At 40.3% G+C, this 22,398-nt stretch overlaps 2 protein-coding genes across 2 annotated transcripts in view; both read right to left on the bottom strand.

Annotated features, from left to right (window-relative positions):
- Positions 1-22,398, bottom strand: part of ndst2a (N-deacetylase/N-sulfotransferase (heparan glucosaminyl) 2a) — a 109,654-nt gene that overhangs the window by 64,485 nt on the left and 22,771 nt on the right. The window contains exons 2-3 of the mRNA XM_049601169.1: positions 1,911-1,961; positions 1-1,597 (exon numbers count right to left, since the gene is read on the bottom strand). The exon at positions 1-1,597 is cut by the window's left edge and continues 62 nt beyond it. Of these exons, the coding sequence (XP_049457126.1) occupies positions 1-1,012 (1,012 nt within the window). The 5' untranslated portion in view covers positions 1,013-1,597; positions 1,911-1,961. The remainder of the gene's footprint in view (positions 1,598-1,910; positions 1,962-22,398) is intronic.
- Positions 1-22,398, bottom strand: part of LOC125904018 (zinc finger and SCAN domain-containing protein 29-like) — a 158,578-nt gene that overhangs the window by 116,080 nt on the left and 20,100 nt on the right. The gene's annotated exons all lie outside the window — the stretch shown is intronic.

Raw genomic sequence — 22,398 nt, 5'->3', positions numbered from 1 at the left:
CCAGGATGTGGCGGTCCAAGGACAAACACAGTCTCTTTCCTGTCAGGTAGGCAATGGAGTCTACAAACACCAGCTTGTGAAGCCAATAGTTGAGATTGTTTCCAAAGAGAACTCTTTGAATGCCATCATGGAGCCCCAAGTCCTGGACCACTGTAGCGTGGAGAGCCCGCAAGGGGCTGGGTCCAAAATGTGCCAGTGCTTCAGCAGACTTGGTGCTGGCCAGAAGAACTGGTTCATAGGTAGAGTGGTTGGACTGGAAAATAGTCCAGTCATCCCCTGGTAAAGAGCCCTGCTCCACCTGGTTGGGCTTGGTGATGTAGAGTAGAGGAGCATTGGGGTTGATGCGGTAGTCCCTGAGTCCCAGGTGTGAGTGTAGAAAGAGGGGGAAACCTTTGAGCTGTGCACTGAGAAGAGAGTTTTCATTAGCTCTAAAAAAGCCAATGACACCCACTCCATACTCGGCACAGTACTTGTCCAGCAAGTCACGATTCCATGCATCCAGATTGACATATTTCAACACATTTTCATAGATTATCAGTGTGTAGCGTCCACGGTTATGCTCCGTCAATGTGGGCATGTCTCCTTTACCAGGAGCAATTTCCGTCCGGTAGTGAAAACGGCTAGACTCTAATATGGCTATAATCTCCTGGCCCAGCTGGGAGTAGATGCTCTCTACAAACACCAGAACTACTGGCTCCGTCCTAGAATTGTCCACCGCCTTCACCTGTCGTAGTCGGCCCTGGCGCGGAGGAAGGAAAAGTGGTGCCCTCTGGACGCCTGGCCCTCCTCCGGCAGCCCCGGTACTCGCTCCTGGTGACATCCCCCCTCCTCCACCACAGTCACTAAAGGGTAAGGGGGGGGCCTCCTTGATTTTGGGACTGTTGGAGACGTAGTAAGCTAGGAAGGCCATGGACAGTAAGCAGAAGATGATAAGTGCCAGGATGAGGCGGTGAAGCTCCAGCTGACGGACACCTCGCATTAGCTTCCAAACACCCAAGCCTGCAACTACCATGGTGTTGGAGGGGAGAGGCAGGACTGGGCAGCAAGAAGCAGCAGTGAACAGGGAAGGAGAGCAGAGAGGTGGAGAAGGGGTAGGAGGATAGGGGAGCGAAGGAGGAAAATTGAGCAGTAGAGACTGGCACTAAGCTGTGCTGAGGAATAGCCATTTACACTAGGTCACCATGGCCAGCATCATCCATTACCTGCTCTCCACATCAAGCTCTGCAGTGCAATATACATTCACTGGTGACTGAATGGAAAGAGGGACAGAGGAAAGGATAGATGATTATCTGGTGGATGGTATGTAAAAGGTTAGGGAATCAAAGAGGAAGAAATAGAAGTTGGCTGAATGAAAGCTAACAACAACACAGGTGACCTCTGTTGGAGGGCCAGCTAGGTCCTGAATATCAGGTCCAGATTTGCTGCTTGGTCAGTTCTCTTTTTCAAGCAGCTATGCAGGTGTTTCTATATGAGTATGTGTCCATCTGAAGATGCATGTGTAGTCTCTCAGCAGTGGAACTGTCTGTGCTGGTGGTCTGTGTTTCGGGGCTGAGACCCCCTAGGCCACCTAGCCTGGACATTCCACATAAAAAATCACCTAGAGAAGAGGTAAGAGGAAGAAAGAAGAAAAAGCAGAAGTGGAAGAAGAAGGGAGCAGGGTGAGGTGAAGGGGGTACAGCAAAATAGGAGGGAAGAAGTAAATTTTTAATAAACAGTTGGTTCTTACACATAGGTTTAGTTCTTACACATAGGTTTCTTACAGCAATTCTGACATGTCTGCCGCAGCAATTGGCACAGAGAGGTGTATTTTGTATTTTGAGAACATAATCAGTTATTCAACCAAATATTCAAAAGAAAATAATTTATCTAATCTAATCTGTTGTAGATTAAAACAGGTTTGTAAATCTCACCTGGAACACACTGCAGATCTGAAAACGTTCTAATCCAAAAATGGAAGACCTCTGCAAGAGAGAGAGAGTGAGAGGAGAAAAAAAGGGGTGGGGGGTGGGGGGGGGGGGTGTCATACAATCCAAGAGGTGTCATACATTTTGATTAAAACACAAAGTTAAATATAAAATACAGAAAAACAAAGTATTGTCCTTGAAGTAGAAGGAGTCATTTGGGGAGTCTTAGGAATAGGGTTGCAGCGATATACCAGTTTTGAGGTATACTGTGACATACTGCGGCAGTAGCTCAGTCCATAGGGACTTGGGTTGGGAACCGGAGAGTCGCCTGTTCGAGTCCCCGTCCAGACCAAATATGGAGTGTGGACTGGTGGCTGGTGCCCTTGAGCAAAGCACCAAACCCCCCAACTGCTCCGGGCCCCTGACCAAGGCAGCCCCCTCACATCTCTCCACTTTATGCATGTATAGGTCCTGTTTGTGCATGTGTGTCTTTCAGACCTGTGTGTAATTGACAGCAAGAGTGAAAAAATTGAATTTCCCCTAAGGGGGATTAATAAAGTATATAAAATAAAAAAATAAAATAAATAAAAATAAGCCGATGGTTATCATTTGCTTATTTACGATATCATTTGCTTATTTACGATATTGGAAAAAAATGCAACTGTAGTTATTTTCAAAGGGGAGACTTTTTACACATACTTGCATTAACAAAACAGTTTCAAGTTTCAAATATAGTAATAACACATTTGTTCAACCAACAATATGATATTGTCACATATGTATACTATCAGATATTAATGTATACTTTCAACATATTGTACCAAAATAGCCTGTAATATTAATTATATTATTACTTTCATTATTGCTGTTGTAAGCTACTGTCATTACCGTCTGTCCTGCATTTCTCTCTGTCTCTGTCTCCCTTTCTGTCTCATTGAGTTATACAGATTACTGTTAATTTATCATGTTGATCTGTTCTGTACAACATCTATTGCACGTCTGTCCGTCCTGGAAGAGGGATCCCTCCTCAGTTGCTCTTCCTGAGGTTTCTACCGTTTTTTTCCCCCGTTAAAGGTTTTTTTGGGGGGAGTTTTTCCTTATCCGCTGCAAGGGTCCTAAGGACAGAGGGATGTCGTATGCTGTAAAGCCCTGTGAGGCAAATTGTGATTTGTGATATTGGGCTTTATAAATAAAATTAATTGATTGATTGATTGATTGATTGATTGACAGACAATACATATCGGGCCAATAAAGGGACATTTTTATAGTTATGCATTAATCCGATAATTAAAATTATAGCCAATAAATAGCGCCAATAACACAAAGCCAGACTGTTTTCAATGACTTAACAAGGGTAGCACCTGTACACCTGACACAGTGGGTGGCAGTACATGTACCTTTAAACTTTGGTTTATGAGCTGCCAATAAACATAGAGAAGAAGGACAACAACAAATGCAGCACGCTGTCTAAAGGGCAAAAAATGGTGCAGTGTGGACATGTTTTAAAAGGCGTAAGTTTGTTGTTTAAGTTTTTAATAACCGCTAGCCATGTGATGCTACAGCTAGTGTTTATTTGTATCATTACCTGGCAAACCAGTGTGGAGCATGTCTCTCTCTCTCTGACTTTGCTGTGTGTGTGAGACACAGCTGCTTGCTTGTCTGTGTTGAGTGTTAATGTGTGTTGTCAATTAATAGTGCATCGCTGTATGGTACTTGTAGGCTAGTTTATCATGGAACGGTGAACCTAGGTGCCTGGATGTGCTATAAAAATGTAGCGTGATGATAGAAACATTTCATGCACCAGATGTAATGCGGACCTGCCTATGTGCATTCCACCTGTTCGTATAAGTCAGCTGTCATTGTTTGTCTCCGTTAGTAGAGACTTCACTCTGCAGTGTAGTTTATACACTTTACTAATACACCAGAGAATTACACAGTAACACTGAGCTTCATTATCTCCATCTCTCTTACCAGTAACTATAAATAAACAGTGGTGTGTGCAAATCTTTTTTTAATAGAGAGAGAGAGAATACCAGTTTTCAAAAATATTTGTATGTGTGTAGACAGGGCCTAAATGAACATTATTCTAAACATCAGAAAAGAAACCCTTTAAAATTAGGTATTAAAGTGTAACACCTTCCAAAAGTAAGTCCCTGTGAGCAGGACTCCCAGTACAATCATACTGAGGGAGCAGAGGGTGGGTAAGTGGGGCTGAGCAAAGCATGTAAATCAGCATCATATCAGTTTGCTGCTGCAGATCAGCTGAGCAGGCCTGTTGCCTCAACTACATAGGCTAAATAAACTGTGTTTGACTATAAGGTTAATATTTTCTGAGGAAAAAAATACAAGACAACAGCTTTCATTAGATATCAGTCAGATATAGTCAGGGCTTCACATCTGTACAGATGTTATTTTAAAGCAACACAATGGAGGATTGCGCTTTTTACCTCATGGGGTCCCCCTACAGACAATAAACGGTAGTCAGACAACAGCAAAGAGGCCGCAGTGCAGATGAAGGGAATATAACTTCAAGATTACTCTAGTTGGTGACAACTACGCTTGTTACTGTAAGTCAGTGCGATAAAACCTCTGCCAGCCAATACATGTGATTAGCGTGTAGAAAGCCATATTTCAATCTACTCTGTCCGCAGTCTCTCATTCACCGCTATTATGATTTACGATTGCGGTCAACACAAGCACATCGCGCTTGCGGTGCTAACAGCAAACTGTTAAAGACAAACTAAAATGAAAGCTGTACGTAGGTTAACACTTTATCTTAAAATGTACCTGAGGCAGCCGACCTGCAGACAGTAATTCTCCTTAGTAGAGGGTAACAGCAGTAACAGCGCCAGGTCACCATTAGTCGGGCATCCCTCCTCCTCTTTCAGCTCTCACCAGCGTGTGAAAGCCGGGCCAATATTAATCCTTGTTCGAGCTCTTGATTTATCTCTCTCCTGTTTTCTTTTCCTTGTCCTTGTCTCCTCTGACAACACCTTCACCTTCTTCCTTTTCTTTCTGGCATTTAACAAACAATGCAGCCTTTCCTTTTCAGTTATTTTAGTAGTGTTTTTGTAGTCCATCCATGGCTCCAATTTCACTAATTGTGCCCAAAACAATGCCATCAGTGCTCTTTACTTAAACAGTAAGAGTGTAAACCAAATAAAAATATCACTCTCAAAAAACCAGAGCAGAAAACAAATAGTCAGTTAACTAAACTGACCGCTACTCTTCCTACCCTCTGTGTATCTGCCGTCTGCATGCTGGCCTGGTGGATTGATAGTAAGAGCTAGAGCGGATCACTGGAATGGACTGCTTGAATCGCGGAGCGCTGGGCTGGCCGGAAAACCTGGCACCGAGTCCGTGAAAAACTGGATCGAGTTCATGGATCGGCATTTTTCCATGAAGTCCGATCCGATGCCGATGCCCGTTTTTTGCTAATATCGGCGGCCGATACCGATCCGAATATCGGATTGGGACATCCCTAATACAGATAGGTAGCATCTGAACTGGATACAATAAACGTGGCAAAACATTAATTTTTATAATTGCAACCCAGCCTAATAATGACACTGGTAAATTCATCCATCTTTGGAGATCGGATTTGATTTTAGTAACTGTAGGTAAAAAATTAAATCTAATTAAATCAGAGGGCTAAGGCAGAAAGAAAATGCCGAGATATTTAAACCCATTATTAGTCACCTTAAAAGGTAGATATTGTGAAACACCCTTACTGCTGCTCTTCCCAAGAGGTAAGGCCATAGACTTACCATAATTTATTTTATATCCCGAAAACATACTAAATTCATCAATGGTCTTAATTAAAGCTGGTATGGATTTAGAGGGATCATTTATTTTAAAAAAAAAAGGACATCATCCGCGTATAACGACATTTTATGTATTCTAGTTTTTGTTTGAATGCCCTTCACCTGGTCATTTATTCTTACAGTTTCAGCTAAAGGCTCTATAATCAAAGCAAACAGTAAAGGCAACAGGGGGCAGCCTTGTTTTGTGTCTCTCTCTAGAGGAAGTATCTGAGAGGAAAAACCATTAACAGATGCAACAGCTTGTGGAGATGTATAAAGCAATCTGATCGATTCAATAAAGATATCACCAAAATAAAATTCATCAAGTGTTCTAAATAAATAATTCCATTCTATTCGATCAAAAGGTTTTTCAGCATCTAGTGTAACTATTACTGCATTATTATTGTATCTTACATACTGCATAACGTCCAGCAATCATTGAATATTTGAGTAAGAATGGCGATTTTGTACGTTTGATCTGCCACTAACTTAGGCAAAACTGAATTAAGACAATTTGCCAAAATACTGGCCAATATTTTAGAATCTATATTTTGAATTGATGATGGTCTATATGAAGAAGGAATCTCTGGGTCTTTTTCTTCTTTAGGTATTACCTTTATAGTGGCCAGCTGCATTGTTTTAGGTAGCTTCCTAACCTGAAAAGAGTGCTTGAACATTTTTGTTAGTACAGGTACAAAAATTAATTTAAAAGGTGTTATATACTTCAGATGGGAGACCATCTGGGCCACAAGCCTTCCCATTTTTTAAGGATGTGATAGTTTTTTCAGGTTCTTCAGGTGTAATTTCATCATCAAGTAAATTCCGATCAACCTCACTAACCTTATGTAACTTAAGTTTTTGAAAAAAAGTATTAATTATTTCTTCTTTTCCCAAATTCCCTGATTTATATAGTGAACAAAAAAAATCTTTGAAAACCTTTGAAATTTCAGAGGATGTGTATACTGCTTTACCGTTTTTATCTTTCAATTTTGAGATTGTACTGCTGGGTTTTTTATTATCAAGTTAGCTAAGTAATTTCCTGATTTATTTCCATATTCATACCTCTTGTACTTCTGCAGGAATAGGGCTTTTTCTGATTTTTGGAATTGCAATGTATTAAGTGCAGATCTAGCAATTAATAGTTTGTTCCAACTTCTTTAGACAAGATTAATTTATGCTCAGATTCGGCATCTTGCAGCTTTAGTTCTAATCTTCTCTGTACTTTAATTATTTTTCTTCTTTCTGGCAGTATAATAGGCTATAATCACACGCCTCAAATAGGCTTTTGTAGTTTCCCATATGTTTGATCAATCAGTTTCACCATTATCATTTATTTCTAAAAATTCCAAAAGTTTAGTTTTTGCCATACCACAAAATTCAGGGTCTGACAATATTGACCTATTACACTGCCAGGAATGTTGATGTTTATTAGATGTAGTAATAAATATCTCTATTGAAATTGGGGCATGATCTGATAAATGGATGTTCCCAATACTGCTACTTGATACAAGCTCTGTACACATTTTAGAAACCAAAAAGAAATCAATCCTAGAATACATTTTATGCGGATTAGAGAAAAATGTGTAATCTTTGTCATAAGGGTGCATTGACCTCCAAATATCTACCACGTCAACCTTGTCCAGCATTTGCTGCAGGGCTCGTTGTCTGGGATTCTTAGTTTTGTTCAAACCTGGGTTCCTATCTAATGTATTATCCATTACACAGTTCGAGTCACCACCCACAATCGTAAATGCACAGCTGTATTTAACCACTAAATCAGTCAAAGTAGTAAAAAAGGATACATTCATATCAGGAGCAGCATACACATTCAAAATAGTAATTTTTTCACCATACAAGAATCCACGAATCAACACAAAACAACCATTTAAATCAGTCTCAAAGTGATCAATAATAAGTGGTAATTTTTTATGTATTAATATTGCGACTCCTCTGCTTTTACTATTAAATGATGAAAAATAAACTTGTCCCACCCAGTCTCTTTTAAGCTTCTTATGTTCTTCATCAGTTAAATGTGTCTCTTGTAACATTGCAACTGAAACATTTTCTTTTCTGAAAAAGGATAATAACCTATTTCGCTTAACTGGATTTTTGCAGCCCTTAATGTTAAGGGAGCAGATTTTAATAGAAGAGTTGGACCTTATCATTGCACACACAGTGTAAAGTATCCATTCTTCATTTGACCAAAAGCCATTTTGCAAACCATGTGATAATAATCCCCCCACAGGAAAGTAAATAAGAGGAAAAATAACAAAAAACAACTACAACAAACAACCAAACGGACAAAGAAAACAAAATTTGGCCAAATACCAATCTGAAAGAGACAGATATTAGCCATCACCTACCCTAACTAAGACTGGGTGTGTCTGCCATCCAAACAATGTAATATAGCTTACTTCTACATTTTACATTTTATATTCATGTTGGCTTAACTGTGGGAGAGAGAGGAAAGATTATTTAAGGAGCCATGTCGTTCATATCTTCTTAGACTGTCTCTGCTAATCTAGCACGCAAAAAAAAAAAGTAGATTAGTTCTAAGAGAGAACAAACGATGGATAAGAAGAAAATGAACAACAGGTCATTCTCACCTCCTGATTCCCCCCTCCCTCTCCCGGTGTCCTAGTCCAATACTGCGGTTTCTTCATTTCGTCGCTTTATCAGTTTATCCAACATTGTGATGAGAGTAGCTTTCTTTCATAGTCATTTCATCTGGGATTCTCCAGTATCAACTTCCAGCTCATTAAGAAAGTCTTGTGCTTCGGTGGGCGACTGGGAACTCAACTTGGAGCCTTTATATTCCACAGTAAGCGTAGCTGGAAAGATCATTGCATACCTTATGCCAGCGACCTGCAGTTTTTTTTTTCACCGGGGCAAATAGTTTGCGCTCCTTCTGAACGGCTGTGCTGAAGTCAGGATATATGGAGATCCTTCTCTCACTGTAGGTAAGTTCTCCTCGATCTCGGGCACGGTTCATCACTTTTATTTTCTGTTGATAATTCCCGAACTTCACGATGATGGGTCTTGTTCTTGATGCGTTTAGTGTGGAGATGCGGTGCGCCCTTTCAATTTGCATCGGGGAATCTCCCTGGACATCTCGACCCAGGATCTGAGGCAAAAAGCGGCGTACAGCGTAGGATTAATATTTTAGTTTTTTCAGTATTTAAGAGAAGGAAGTTTGACGACATCCATTGTTTGATTTCTTGTGTGCACTGTTCGAGATGGATCAGTTGATGAGAGGTGTCAGGCTTGATGGATATGTAGAGCTGAGTATCATCTGCATAGAAGTGGAGTATCATCTGCGTAGAAGGTTATTTTTTTGTGCAGTTTCAAGTTTTCAATAAACACCGACACTTTTCCCCTTCGGGACGTTTTTTGTCCTTGTTGAAAAACAACCATAAAATATACTTTTTTTTTGCTTAAATCTTTTAACCAACTTCTACTCGGATTATACATACCAAATATTCATTGTGTGTGTGTGTATGAGAGTGAGAGAGAGAGAGAGAGAGAGATGGAGAAAACAGTAATGTAACCTTGCAGCAACCTGCAGCTAATAATTTGCAATTTTTAGCTACAAAATTACACACATGCACAGGCACAGGCACACACACACACACACACACACACACACACACACTATTTTTTCAGTATCTACACAGCCACAGCCCCCAGACATCCATATCAACACTAACCTAGCATTAATTATAATTTCTTTTTGCAACAATGGCTCGCAAACCTCAATAATGAAAAAATAGGTGAAAAATACAGGCAATTTTACTGCTTATTATTTAGTGTGTGTTTGCTCTGCTGGGGAAGCAGGAGAAAATGTATGATTCAGCTGGATTGTAGTAAAAAGTTCCATTTTGATTCCCAAACTCTTTAATGTATGACTAATATCATCAAATTCATGTTTCTATATTGCCATGAGGATGTGATGAACAAATACAGAATTGATGGTTTTACAGTTAGCTATATTTTTACATAGGTATTTGACATTGTGTATTTTGAGTCCATGTACACACACACAGGAATTTTTTATTGTTTTTTACCATGCTTGGGTCTCTCTAACCAACCTGACTGCCAGAGATAGAAAAAAACAACATGTTTTTTATGTAAATTGAAGGGTAATCAAAAAATGTTGTTTTAATGGGTTTCAATGGGGACGTTTTCGTCCCAGAGGGTGAGGTGTCATAAAAGGTTTCTATTTGTGTATTTTAGGCCTGATTTAGGAGCGGTTTTAAAATTCAAAAATATCACCAAAAATAAGGTTTATGACCAAATGTCATGCCATATGCATGAACACAGACAAAGTTATCAGAAAATAAAAACTGAAAAATGACTGAAAAGGACGTTTTCTATCCAAGGGGGACCGGAGGGTTAAGAATCCTCATATCCCACTGACCACATGTCTCTGTGTTGCTAAATGGGCTTCGATAATTAACACAGTCCAATGTTAAAATACAAAAGACTCTGTATAGTTTATGATGAATATATTTGGTCTCTAATGACTAAAACTCTAAAATACAACAAAAATGAAAAGTTTATCTAAATCGTCATCTTGTTAAGTCAACATCTAAACCAATCAGCTTTTAGATCAAGTGAAAGCCAGGCTTTTCTCATCATGCTCTGGCTCTTGCAGTCGGTGGAGAGCAACTGCAGTGCCTGGCTCTAAAAAACGCTGCGGACTCGCTATTGCGAGATTATCGCTATCGAATTTTGACATCAGAGCAAGTCAGGATGAAGTCGGACAAAAACTAACCGACATGCATTATGCAGCGATCCCCGGTGATCGAATCTGCACAGGCCTGTCTCATCTCAAACGAAAAAGGGCGCACCCCTAATGTAACGGTACGGGAAACACTGCTACGGTGTAGTCTCTGCGTCGACGTAGAGCCTATGCCGTACCCTACACCATAGCCTGACATGCACCTCCCCAAATTTAACAACACGTCGCGGCGACGCAGACCATCTGTCTATTTTTGTAAGCTGAATCCTCAGTGGAAAGGTAGCTTTACTTTTATTTCACAGGTAAGAAACAAATGAATTGTGAAGGCAAAAAAGCCTCCACAAAAATAGCATTTTAAGTCTTGTGTGTGATTTATCCTTCGGAGATTTAGATTTCGGGATTTATCCTGGCTTCATATGAGCAGAGGAAATCTCTGCTTGTCGCTAGGCTAATTCATACAATGTCAAATGCCACAGGCTTGTGCTAATAACTAGGGCTGGGTATTGCCACTGATATCCTGAATCGATTCGATTTTGCTTCAAGGGGTCCCGATTTGATTCAATTTGTGATTCGATTCAATATCAATTTGACTGGAGATTTTTCAGTTACAATACCAATTTTTGCTAGAATGTGAAAGAGATTTTCAGAGAACTAATAATGTAACATTTAAAAAAAAAAATAATTCCTTGTAAAAGAGTAAATTCACAACAGGAACAAAACAGAGTATTTTATAACAAAATGTTGTTTCTACAGCAGCAACAGTAATATTACAACAGCAAAGCTACAATATAAACTTAATATCTCACTGGAAACAAAATAAAAATGTCAATAAAATAAATCCTATTCCTGACATCTCTCCTCCCTCTGCTACTGAAGAGAGTCACTGCCTGCAGGTCACATGACCAACGGTAAGTTTTAAGATACTAAACAAACTGAGCTAAACTGTTTAACATAAACAGCTGTTGTTGTTATAGCTTGTTAGTAACATTTTGCAATCAGCTGGAAAGCCCTCTGTGCTTGTTTATAACATAATATTGGTGGCGGTGGATGAGAGACCGTGGACAGAGCAGACTGAAATCTGAATCACTTTTCTATATGTTTACATGTTGCTGATCAGATTCATTGATAGTAGTATTGGCTTTTTCCTTGAGGAGGTTTTATTGCACTCACAGTAACAAGCGTAGCTGTCAGCTCTGTCTCCACTGTGGCATCTTTACTTTGTGTTTGTGTGTGTCTGTGTGTGTGCGTAAAAGTGGCACATCAGCCAGGACCGTCCTGGCAGGGGTGATTTTTAAATTAAGGCAAAACAGGCAATTGCCTGGAGCCCCCACCACTAGGGGGCCCCATAAATTGCTCACACTTTTTTTTTTTTCCTTCTTCTCCCTGCTCCCCATTACTATGTTCAGGATATATTTTACTAAAATCCCTTTGCAAAAATAGCACCAGAAGGCCTAATTCGTGACTAGTTTGTCTAGGCCAACTCCTCCCTTAAGTCCAAGGGCTCTAGTTTCCCGGCGCAGCACAGGGTGGCGAACCCCACGCAGAGCTAGTTTCGCAGTGCAACCCGAGACGCGCTCAGTTTGGTAGTTTGGCAGACCGAGGTGTGCTGAGATGGGTGTGGCGGTGCAGCAGGGGGAGGTGTCAACAGATCCAGCTCGGCGCAGTGACAGTTTCGTTCCAAAAGGTTTCACCGAAGGTGTGCTAAAAGCTCGCCAGCTGAAACCACGTCTACTGTCAGCGCAGGGGGAGCGCAGCCGGTGTAAGCCGAAGTTTGGCTGACCGGCGGACAGTGCGCACACCAAAACCTCACAGGCAGGTTTCCAGAATATCAGGCACATTAACGATGCAATAAATAGCCACAAAACCACTATTCGATGCAACTATCTGCAATCTATCTGATTTGATTAACACAGTTGAAAACTAATGAGTTCACATCCCACTCAGCCAACCACAAACAGCCACAGCATCAGATAGGGAGTATATATTCAGCATCTGTCATCTTAGAAAAGTCAAAAGAAAAAGTCAAAAGGCACTGGCGCACGGTGTTCACGCTGAAATGAGTTTCTCTGAGGTAAAGTGAAGTGACACTGACATCTATGAGTGACAACTATCTAAGTGCATGAGATTTTTTTTTTTTTTTTTTTTTTTAATGAAGAGGAGCTACAAAAGTGATGCCCAGAAAAACAAGAAGAGGAGAGAAAACAAGACTTTGTTTCAAAGTTACCAAGATTACCTAACTATTTCATAGTACAATACATAATATATAACATTACACCTAACGATGAGGACCCTCCTCAGGATGGGAGAGAGGCTAGTGCTGCTAGCACTTCAAACGTTACTGCTACTACTAGCAGCACAACTAGCACCGTTGCCAATGTTACTAGTGAAGCGCAGCTAACACCGTTAGCAGTTTTTGCTGCCGATGACAGCACTGCTGCTGCAGCTAACGTTACAGATAACAAGCAATCAGATGACGACAGAGATGAAAGTGAAGAACTATTGCTGGTGAGTAACAGCAGTTCCTCCTCTTCTACTAACGTTATCCAATGTGACAGCGAGACTCTACTCGGAGATGACCGAGCACTCTGACCCAATAAAATAAAAGATAAAAGAGGGAGCAAAGTCGGAGCTCCTCAATACTATGGTCGTTAATAACTTAGCGCTGTGGCTTGTTTACTACCAGCAAGATTAACAGGCTCCACACATCCGTGGGAAAAAGTTATATTAAAAGATCGATCTCGGATTTTACGAATCGTTATCGGGTCATTCCAGTGAATATCGATTTGAATTGGATGAATCGATTATTTTAACCCATCCCTACTAACAACGTCATCATGTTACATTTGTTTGGAAAACCTGTTAAGTATAACAGTTTTTATCTGTGAATCTTATGAGTTGCAATGGAGCCGAATTTTGTAACGTTACCTTTATTAAATGTTGCTTTTGTCACCGGCTTCATGTGTAGAGGAAAAAGTCCACTAGCCGCTCGGCTAATTTATACAATGTAAAATGCCATAGGCTTTGTCTGTTAAAGCTGCAAGTTATAGTGAAAGCCAATTTGTGTACTTGTGTTTAAATTTGTGTCTATTGAGCCATGTTCAAAGTGTGTTTGGGTGTGTTTTGAATCAACTAGACTGAACAGCACTTCACAGAAACCCCGCTGCCGACTAGTGTTTGAGGTGTAACTGAAGAGTGACAGACACACCACAGCACAAGTATAAATGCTCAATAAGGCGAAGGCCAGATGCACAGGCTACGACATAGGGTCCATACAAGTATAAATTCCCTTGTATGCGTGCACCCCACTGCAGGAGATTTAAAAAGTAGCTGCTAGCGCAAAGAAGAATAACAGCAGCCAAAATGTCCGCAAATTGGGAAAACAATGATGTCCAAGAGCTCCTTACTCTCCAAGCAGAGTACGATCAGTAGCCATATCATAAGGACAGTAAATGATTGTTATTGGCATGTTATGCTATTGTTATTGTTTATAAGGCACTACAGACAAGTATGATGAGTTACACTAGAGGCCAACACAGTTGTGTTACACGTCATACCCTTCAGGCTTCTTTTGATCCCGCAATGCCAAGACCCAGTCTAAATTTACACACGAGTGGAATGATGCTGCTTTTGTTTGGTTCTGTGTAAAAGTGGCATAAAGAAGGGAATTTGTGGCGGCCTGATGGTGCCGTTTAAAAAGGGCTTTTGTCTCCAGTTCAAGATTGATAATATTGAAGGCATATAGCAGATAAACAACAAATTGTGACCTACGACACAAAGGGCTTTATTTTATAGGAGTGCAAAGACATGTTCCCATTTCTCTGTACTTGAAATGTGCTTTGTCTGTCACCTAGATTTAGCGTGAAAAATACCAGCTGTTTTAGTTTTCTTTATACCAGATTTCATTTGATAGACATTGAGACTGCAGCAACAAGACCACATGAAAAGGAGCTGATTAAACTAATGATAGCTCACAGTGGGAAGAATATCATCTGACAGTGTTGTCAATCAATAACACCAACTATTTAATTAATTATTAAAGTAAATGGAAAATCTGCGTCAACCACCAAACAGTAACACAAAGTAATGTTCACATATATGTAATATATTACATCCTTAACAGGCATAGATGCTAGCATTTTTAAGCACTGGCTTCATAGGCCACCAAGCCTTTAAATTTAGAAGAAGAGGAAGAAGAAAAAGAAGAAGTAGAAAAAGAAGACATAATTTCTTAATCCCCAAAGGAGAATTTTCTTTTTTTTCTCTCTGTTGTCATATAGCTAAACACAGGCCCGAAATACACACACAAACAGGACCTATACATGCAATAAATGGAGAGATGTCAGAGTGAGGGGGCGCCCTGAGCAGTTGGGGGTTTTGTGCCTTGCTCAAGGGTACCTCAGCAGTGCCTAGGAGGCAGACTGGCACCTCTCCAGCTACCAGTCCATGCTCCGTACTTGGTTCAGCTCGAACTGGCGACCCTCTGGTTCCCCAGCCAAGCCCCTATGGACTCACCTATTGCTGCCACAAAAAATAAAATGTGCTACTTCATTAACTGAAAAGACAACACAATAAAAATATCTTTGTCAACATATGGCGTATTCTCTCATGGTCTATTAGTTTACAGTAGGGATGTCATTTTCGGTTTATGTTGCTTTTTTTTAAACAAGTAACTTTTTATTAACCAGTAACTTATGAATTAACCTTCAAGAAAAAATAAAAAAGATGTGAGGTGAAGAGGCCTTCCCTTTTAGGTGCTCGGTAAGCTTTAGTGCTGCATTTCAAAGTGCTATCCATTTAGAAGTGGGGAAATTTTAACGTTTTGTGATGGAAATGTTTTGCCTTTAATTTCATTTTCTGTTGGCTTTGCTGACAGACAGCCGGCCAGCTGTGTCAATGTGGAAACATGCCCACTGCCCAACCTCTGTTCTCAACTGGTTTCTTGGCCGCTCTGCACTACGCACCACTCAGGTCTGGAGAGAGCTAATGTTAGCTAACAAGCCACAAAGCTGATTCAGCAATTATAGCTGGTAAAACCATCAAGGTTGCTGAGTGCATTGATGTGGAAACATCGTGTCCACCCTCCAGTCTCCTCCCAGCTTGCCCCAGTGAGTAAGCAGCTTTATTTTAAACCGAAAACCCCTTTCAGCATTTCATTTATGTGAAGGACGTTGTAATCAATAGCTTTAGCAACAGCTAAATACACTTTTTGTTATCAAAGTACTGTACAAGTACTTTAGCAGTGTATTTCGGTACACAATGGAGTAAAGGTATCTGGTTACTTACTTTAATCTCTGACAGAAGATTGGTAAAACGGAAAGAATCTGTAACTCAAAACTCTAAGTAGGTCTACTTTTAACGTTACCACCAAACTGCAACATTACTCAGTTGAAGACTTCAGTAACGTTATGTTCATTTCCTGTAAACTTATTTTGTTGTCATATTAAACTTTAATTCACTGTTTAACACTTCCTGTTCCTCTGAAAAGAACCTCTCAGTCCTGCTGTGTTTAGCCGAGTTAGCTATTAGCTCTATTAGCTTGGTGAGCTATTAGCTCCATCAGCCAAGACACTGCAGACCTCTGCTGCTGCCCACCAGCTACAACAGCTAGCAAGCTCTCCACCTACCAGTGATATCTGGTAGCCACAGACCACCTTTTTATGGCCCAGGGCCAATAGGTCATAGTTAATGTCGACTGCTTAACCTTTCTTAGATTGAGGAGTCCACCGCACACTGTGTACATACCAAAAATAGCACTACACTCAAAAAACCCTTTCAAAAAAGAAAAGATACCACCATATAGATTTTAATTAGGTGTAAACACTGTGCGCAATTACTGTTCTCAACATACTGCATATTGTTGTTGTAAACTTACAGTATGTTGTGAACAAAGAGGTTGATGTTTTTACCCTTGCCCCCCGCACCTGGTGCTGTAATCTAAAAATAGATGCATCCCTTAGGAGCATCCATCAACTCCCATTCAAAGAAAGCATTAACATCAACTATTGTGCAGACATAATTTTGCTGAGAATGGTAAGGATATGATGATAGGCTTGACACAATGAGGTTAATATATGGTAGGGATGCACGTGATTAGATATTTTAACGATTAAATGTCAGCCCCCTCACTAGTCGGCACCAGAAATATTAGTCGTTTAAACCAATTAGTGTTTTATTTCATCTACCAAAGCCACTTAACTGTCATGTAGCCACCCGCCACTAGTGGGTGCTACAGAGCTGTCAAAGAGCAGTCTCCCTCCCCTTGGTAATGCTCGAGTAAATTGGAGTTTTAAAACAGCACGGTGGGAAATTAGAGAGATGTCCTCTCGCAAAACCAGCGCAGCTTGGCAGTACTTTGATCTAGAAAATGAAAACAATGAAGCTGTGTCAGAAAATAAACTGGCATATAATCACTCGACTGGAGCAATGCGCAACCACATTCAACATGTGCATTTGGATGTTAACCTGCACGGAACGACGACTGCTGCTGCTACACAGACCAAATTGACATCGTTCACCTGGAGACACTGTGATTCCGGCCAGTCTAAGAAGATAATGCAGCTCATCACGACAATGACCTCGCAAGATATGCTTCCACTTAACTTTGTTGAAGGTAAAAGCTTCAAGAAGTTAAAGCAATATGTTGAACCTGAATGTTCATGTTCACAGTCATACCACATGGCGCAAAATGTCCCGTACTTCAGCAGTGTTTAGAATCCAACATGGTTGTTGAAGATTGTGATTAAAGACCTCAAAGGGCTCTTAATGCACACAATATTTTCTGGGACAATGTTTCAAATATTAACAATAAATTGTGCTAAATTGTGACTGTTTTCTGAGTGTTCTCCTCTTTTTAGATTAGTCGACTAGTCTTAATTAAAATACTTCTTCTAAAATGACAAAAAAGGACTCTCTTTTCGAATTAATGTTTAAACGTTTATTTTAAATGCACGTGCAGAAATGCCAGCTTCAGGGTTTCTGTAACATTTATTTGTTCACTTTTACTGTAGGCTACTGACCCCTGATAGACTTCAATTGTATTCGCTAAGCTAAGCCGCAATGCTAACTGCTGAGACCCAGCCACTGGACGTACAGACACAAAAAAGATATTGATCATGTTGTCTCAATATAAAAATGATAGAGAAAGGGCATAACTCCCACATCATCGGAGTATTCCTTTAAGCTTAGGTTAAATCTTAAACTCCTAAGAGTCTAAAAAACGTGCAATTAAAAAGGAGATGAAACACTGAACAAGATGACTGTGTGTCATTTGAATTTTACGTTAGCTAAGACATGACACGACACTGCAGTCAAACTTGATTTCTACAGAGTTGTTAGAAAACCACATAGCATTTCACTTTTTTCTTCAGCAAGGTGAAAAAGTGAAATAAGCTAGTTGGTGATGAGATGAGAATGACTATCTCTGTTGTCTGCTTGTTTGCCAGTTAGTTGTTGAGACTAGGCTTGGTAAACTTGGTACTGTAAAGCCTGTTAAGTACTTTGATTTTTAGGGCCAGTGTATGAGATGTTTTGAGTAGAGCAGTATATGAATATACAGAAACCACATAGCATCCAACAGGTGGGACACATGCTGCACGACCGTTGTCCAAGTGGTGGTGCACGCACAAGGTGCAGGTTAACCTTACTTGGTGTTTTGACGGAAGAATCTCATTTTGGAATTACTTGCATGGACAAACAAAACCAGGAGAAGCCATCACGAAAGCAGTGGGGAGTAAACAGAGTAAAACATTTGGTTTATAGACTTCCGGGAACATGGCGGAGTGAGTTGCAGCATATTTACCCTGCTCTCCCAAATCAGTTAAAATAAATCCTCAAACAAGTGTAACTCAACAGACGAAAGCAAGGCATGAGTGGAGAAAGCAAGAGAAGAAGCCAGAGAATCAACACAGGAGCGCCACAGAAGCTGCACGCGACATGGAGTAAAGAGGCTACACAGTGCATATGCCAGCTGAGGACACAGAAGCGGCGGCGGGCGGGAGGATGCGAGGAGCGACGGAGTGGCAGCGAGTGACAGGGAAAGGACGGAGCCGAGATACAGCGCACCGAGCGAGAGAAAAACTACAAGACTATCAGTGGAAACCCTAAAGAGTCTTTGCTTAAGAGGTAACACTGAGGACCAGAGACAACACAGGCATGAATAAAGAAATAATATCACAAGGCAGAGGAGAAGATATGATAAAAAGACTTAAATGCAGCAAACATTATAGGTATTGGTCTCTGAGCACTGAATGGGACTTTGTTCACAGCTTGGATTGAAATGACTGATTCAGAAAAATGGACCCAGAGTAGGAACGTCTGATCAGGCTTCTTTGGTTTGGATCCTTTTAAGTTATTAAGAACCGACTGGGAGAGGTCAGGTCATTTTGAGTTGGACTTGTCTAGACACTAATGATACCACAAGTCAGGTTTTGTTCTGGGTCTAGGAAGGGGCCCTCATTTGGAGATGAGGATTTCCCCTTCACCCACCAACGGGGATTTTGGGAGGAAGGAACAACCCCCCCCACCATTGGAAGTCCTCCTGTTTTTTGATTTATTTTAGTTTAACTGTTCATGAGTATTTAGTTCAGAACTGTTTGGGAGCACATTTTCTGAGAGCAACAAAACATATTGATGGCTAGTACTGTCAAATTAATGTTGCTGAACGTAAATGGTCTAAACATACCAATGAAAAGAGAAAGGGTTATGACAAAATTGAAAAAGGAAAAAGCACAAATCATAGTCTTACAGGAGACTCATTTATCCCAGTCAGAGCATGGTAAATTAAAAACATATGGCTACAGGAACCTATATTATATATGTATCAAATACAATTCAATTTGACTATGAAAAGGAACTCAAAGATAGAGAAGGAAGATATATTATAGTAAAGGGTAGATTAGAAAATTAACCAATAACATTGATAAACATATATGCACCCCCAGAGAGTGACAAAAATTTCTTCAAATCCTTGTTTGATGTCATAGCTGTAGAAGCAGAGGGAATCTTAATATGCGGGGGAGATATGAATGTTGTTATGAAACACAATGTGGACAGAACAAGTCTTAAAAGAACTAAAATGCAGTGAACAAGATTCATAAACATATCACTGGAAGAGATGGGGATGGTAGATATGGAGAAACCTACATCCTTTGGATAAGGATTTCACACACTACTCAGCTGCCCATAAAGTCCATTCAAGGATTGATTATTTTTTTGTGAACCAGAGTGATAGTTTCAGAGTGAAAGAATGTGAGATCGGGGGGGCAGATGTGTCGGGCCACAACCCCCTCTACTTAAAAATTAGTATAAATAACAGGAAAAGACACACAGTGTGGAGACGCAATGTAGGAATATTAAATAATGAACAAAGAAAAGAGAAGGTAAAAGCAGATATAAAAAGATACACAGAGGAAAACAATAATGGAGAGGTAGAGCTGACAATAATCTAAGATGCTATGAAGGCTGTTATTAGGGGAAAATTGATAGGTGAAACTACACATGTAAAAAGAGTTAAATTAGAGTCATACAAAAAATATACAGAAAAATTAAGGGAATTGGAACAGGAACATCAGAATACAAACGACCCAAAGGCTTATCAACAAATCAGGACATTTAAAATGAAGATAAATGACTTACTATTAGATGAAGTTGAAAAAAAGAGTAAGTTCTTGAAACAGAACTACTGAAACAGGCTCGAGGGCCACTAAACTATTGGCAAAACAAATATGAAAACAAGAAGTAATAAATAATATATGTAAAATCAGAAAAAGAAGAGAAAATATAGAGAAGATATACAGAAGATATAGAGAAAATTTTTCAGAGATACTATGAGGAATTATTACCCTGGAAATCCAGAGTTCTCGCGAGAGCACAATTTGAATTTGCTCAGCGAGTCACTCTGGCAATCAGTAATGATGCTCATTACCTATACCCATGAAACCGAGCTGCACCAATCACATCGGTGTATCTGATATAGGCGGGCCAGAGGCGAGCTAAACAGATGACGACAGCGCTGCGACGACGAAGTCCGGAATCAGTCAGTAAACATTGCAAGATGGCTACGGATGAACACCAGTTGTTTGAAACGGCTTTAGCCGCTACAACGAACGAGTTAGACTTGGCTTTTTCTCTAAAAGAGGAACAGAAGGCGGCGCTCGAGTCTTTCATTTGCAAGAAGGACGTTTTTGCTGTTTTGCCAAACGGATACGGCAAGAGTCTAATCTACCAGTCAGCTCTGCTGGTAGCTAAGCGTATACGTCACTCCGTGTATTGTTATGATTGGTCGTAGTGTCATCCAATTGCGTGCAGTGATATTTACAAATGCATGCTTGGTGCCACCCCTTGCGTTGGGCCATTTTCATTACTCATGGCCAGACCCTAAATCTTTGTAGATTTGGGTCTGGATTTCCAGGCTAAGGAATTATACACACAGCCTGAATCTGCAGATGAAGAGGAAATGAGAGTATTTCTAAATTCATTGGACCTGCCATCAATTGGTAATATATATAATAGATAATAGACATAGATAGATAGATAATACAAATAGATATACAATAGATATAATATGTTAACGGATGATATTACAATGGAAGAGGTGAATGACGCAATAAGTGCATTAAAAAACAATAACTCTCCAGGTAGCGATGGATACCCCGCAGAATGCAATCTGGAAATCCATCGGTTAAAAAAATAAATAAATAAATAAAATTTTCTTCCTTTACCTCTGGAGGCACTGCCCATAGTTTTTCAACTAACGGAAATGCAGGGGCCTTGGGGATCGCTCACCCCCTTCACTGCCAGCGGTGCCCCCAGTGTTACAGTCCTACCTGCAACTCGAACCAAACAACGGTAAAAACGTTGCCGCTAATGCCCTTTTTTTCTTGTCGTGAGGAGTGGAAGGTGTGCTGGTGGATGCACAACTCTTGTAAGTTGTGCTGTTGTCCATGTTTTTCATATTGACGAGACGGCGTTTTGGGTGGAGCGGTCACCATGGACACGGAGCTTGCTGTTTCTGTAGGTACACATTTCCTGGGGACACTTGCACATCTCGGCTACGCCCCCTCCATTGTGATTGGCTAAAGCACAGCATCGTTCAACCTCAAAGCCCCACCCACAAAGGGCTGCTGACAGATTCTACAATGTAAATTGCAGAATCTCTCTTGAGAGATTACGCAGAGTGGTACAAAATGTTCAAAGAGGACTTAACACCACTACTCTTGGCCACTTTTAATTGGACACTCCAAAACAATAAAATGCCACCATCATGGACTGAAGCAATAATTACAGTCATTCCCAAACAAGGAAGAGATAAAGAACAGTGTGGGAATTACAGACCTATCTTGCTATTAAATGTGGACTATAAAATATATACAACAATCATTTCAAAACGACTGAACTCCATCATAACAGAAATTATAGAGGAAGACCAAACAGGATTTATAAGAAGGTGGCAAACGCAGGACAATGTCAGAAGAACTCTGCATATTATAGATCAAGCACATCATAAAAAACAAAGCACTATATTAGTAAGCACAGACGCTGAAAAAGCATTCAACTGTGTAAATTGGAGATTCTTATATCAAGTGTTAGAACGGTTTGGACTTAACACTAAATCGGTACACTGCATAAAGATGCTATATCAACTGCCCACCGCAAGAATTAAGATAAATGGAAACTTGACTGACAATATTAATTTACGGAGATCAACCAGACAGGGATGTTGCCTGTCACCCACCCTTTTCGCTCTTTTCGTAGAACCGCTAGTGCAAGCAGATCGTCAGAATATAGAACTTGAGGGAGTTATAGTCAACGGAACAGAACATAAAATAGGACTTTTTGCTGATGACGTCATCGCTTTCTTAGAGCAACCAACAAAATCACTCCCTGTACTGATGAAACTTTTAGAAACCTATAGACATCTCTCGGGATATAAAATTAATATTTCAAAAACACA

Source organism: Epinephelus fuscoguttatus, linkage group LG16 (assembly GCF_011397635.1).
Source record: "Epinephelus fuscoguttatus linkage group LG16, E.fuscoguttatus.final_Chr_v1".
Lineage (NCBI taxonomy): Eukaryota > Metazoa > Chordata > Actinopteri > Perciformes > Serranidae > Epinephelus > Epinephelus fuscoguttatus.
This window is presented reverse-complemented; position numbering and strand designations above follow the sequence as displayed.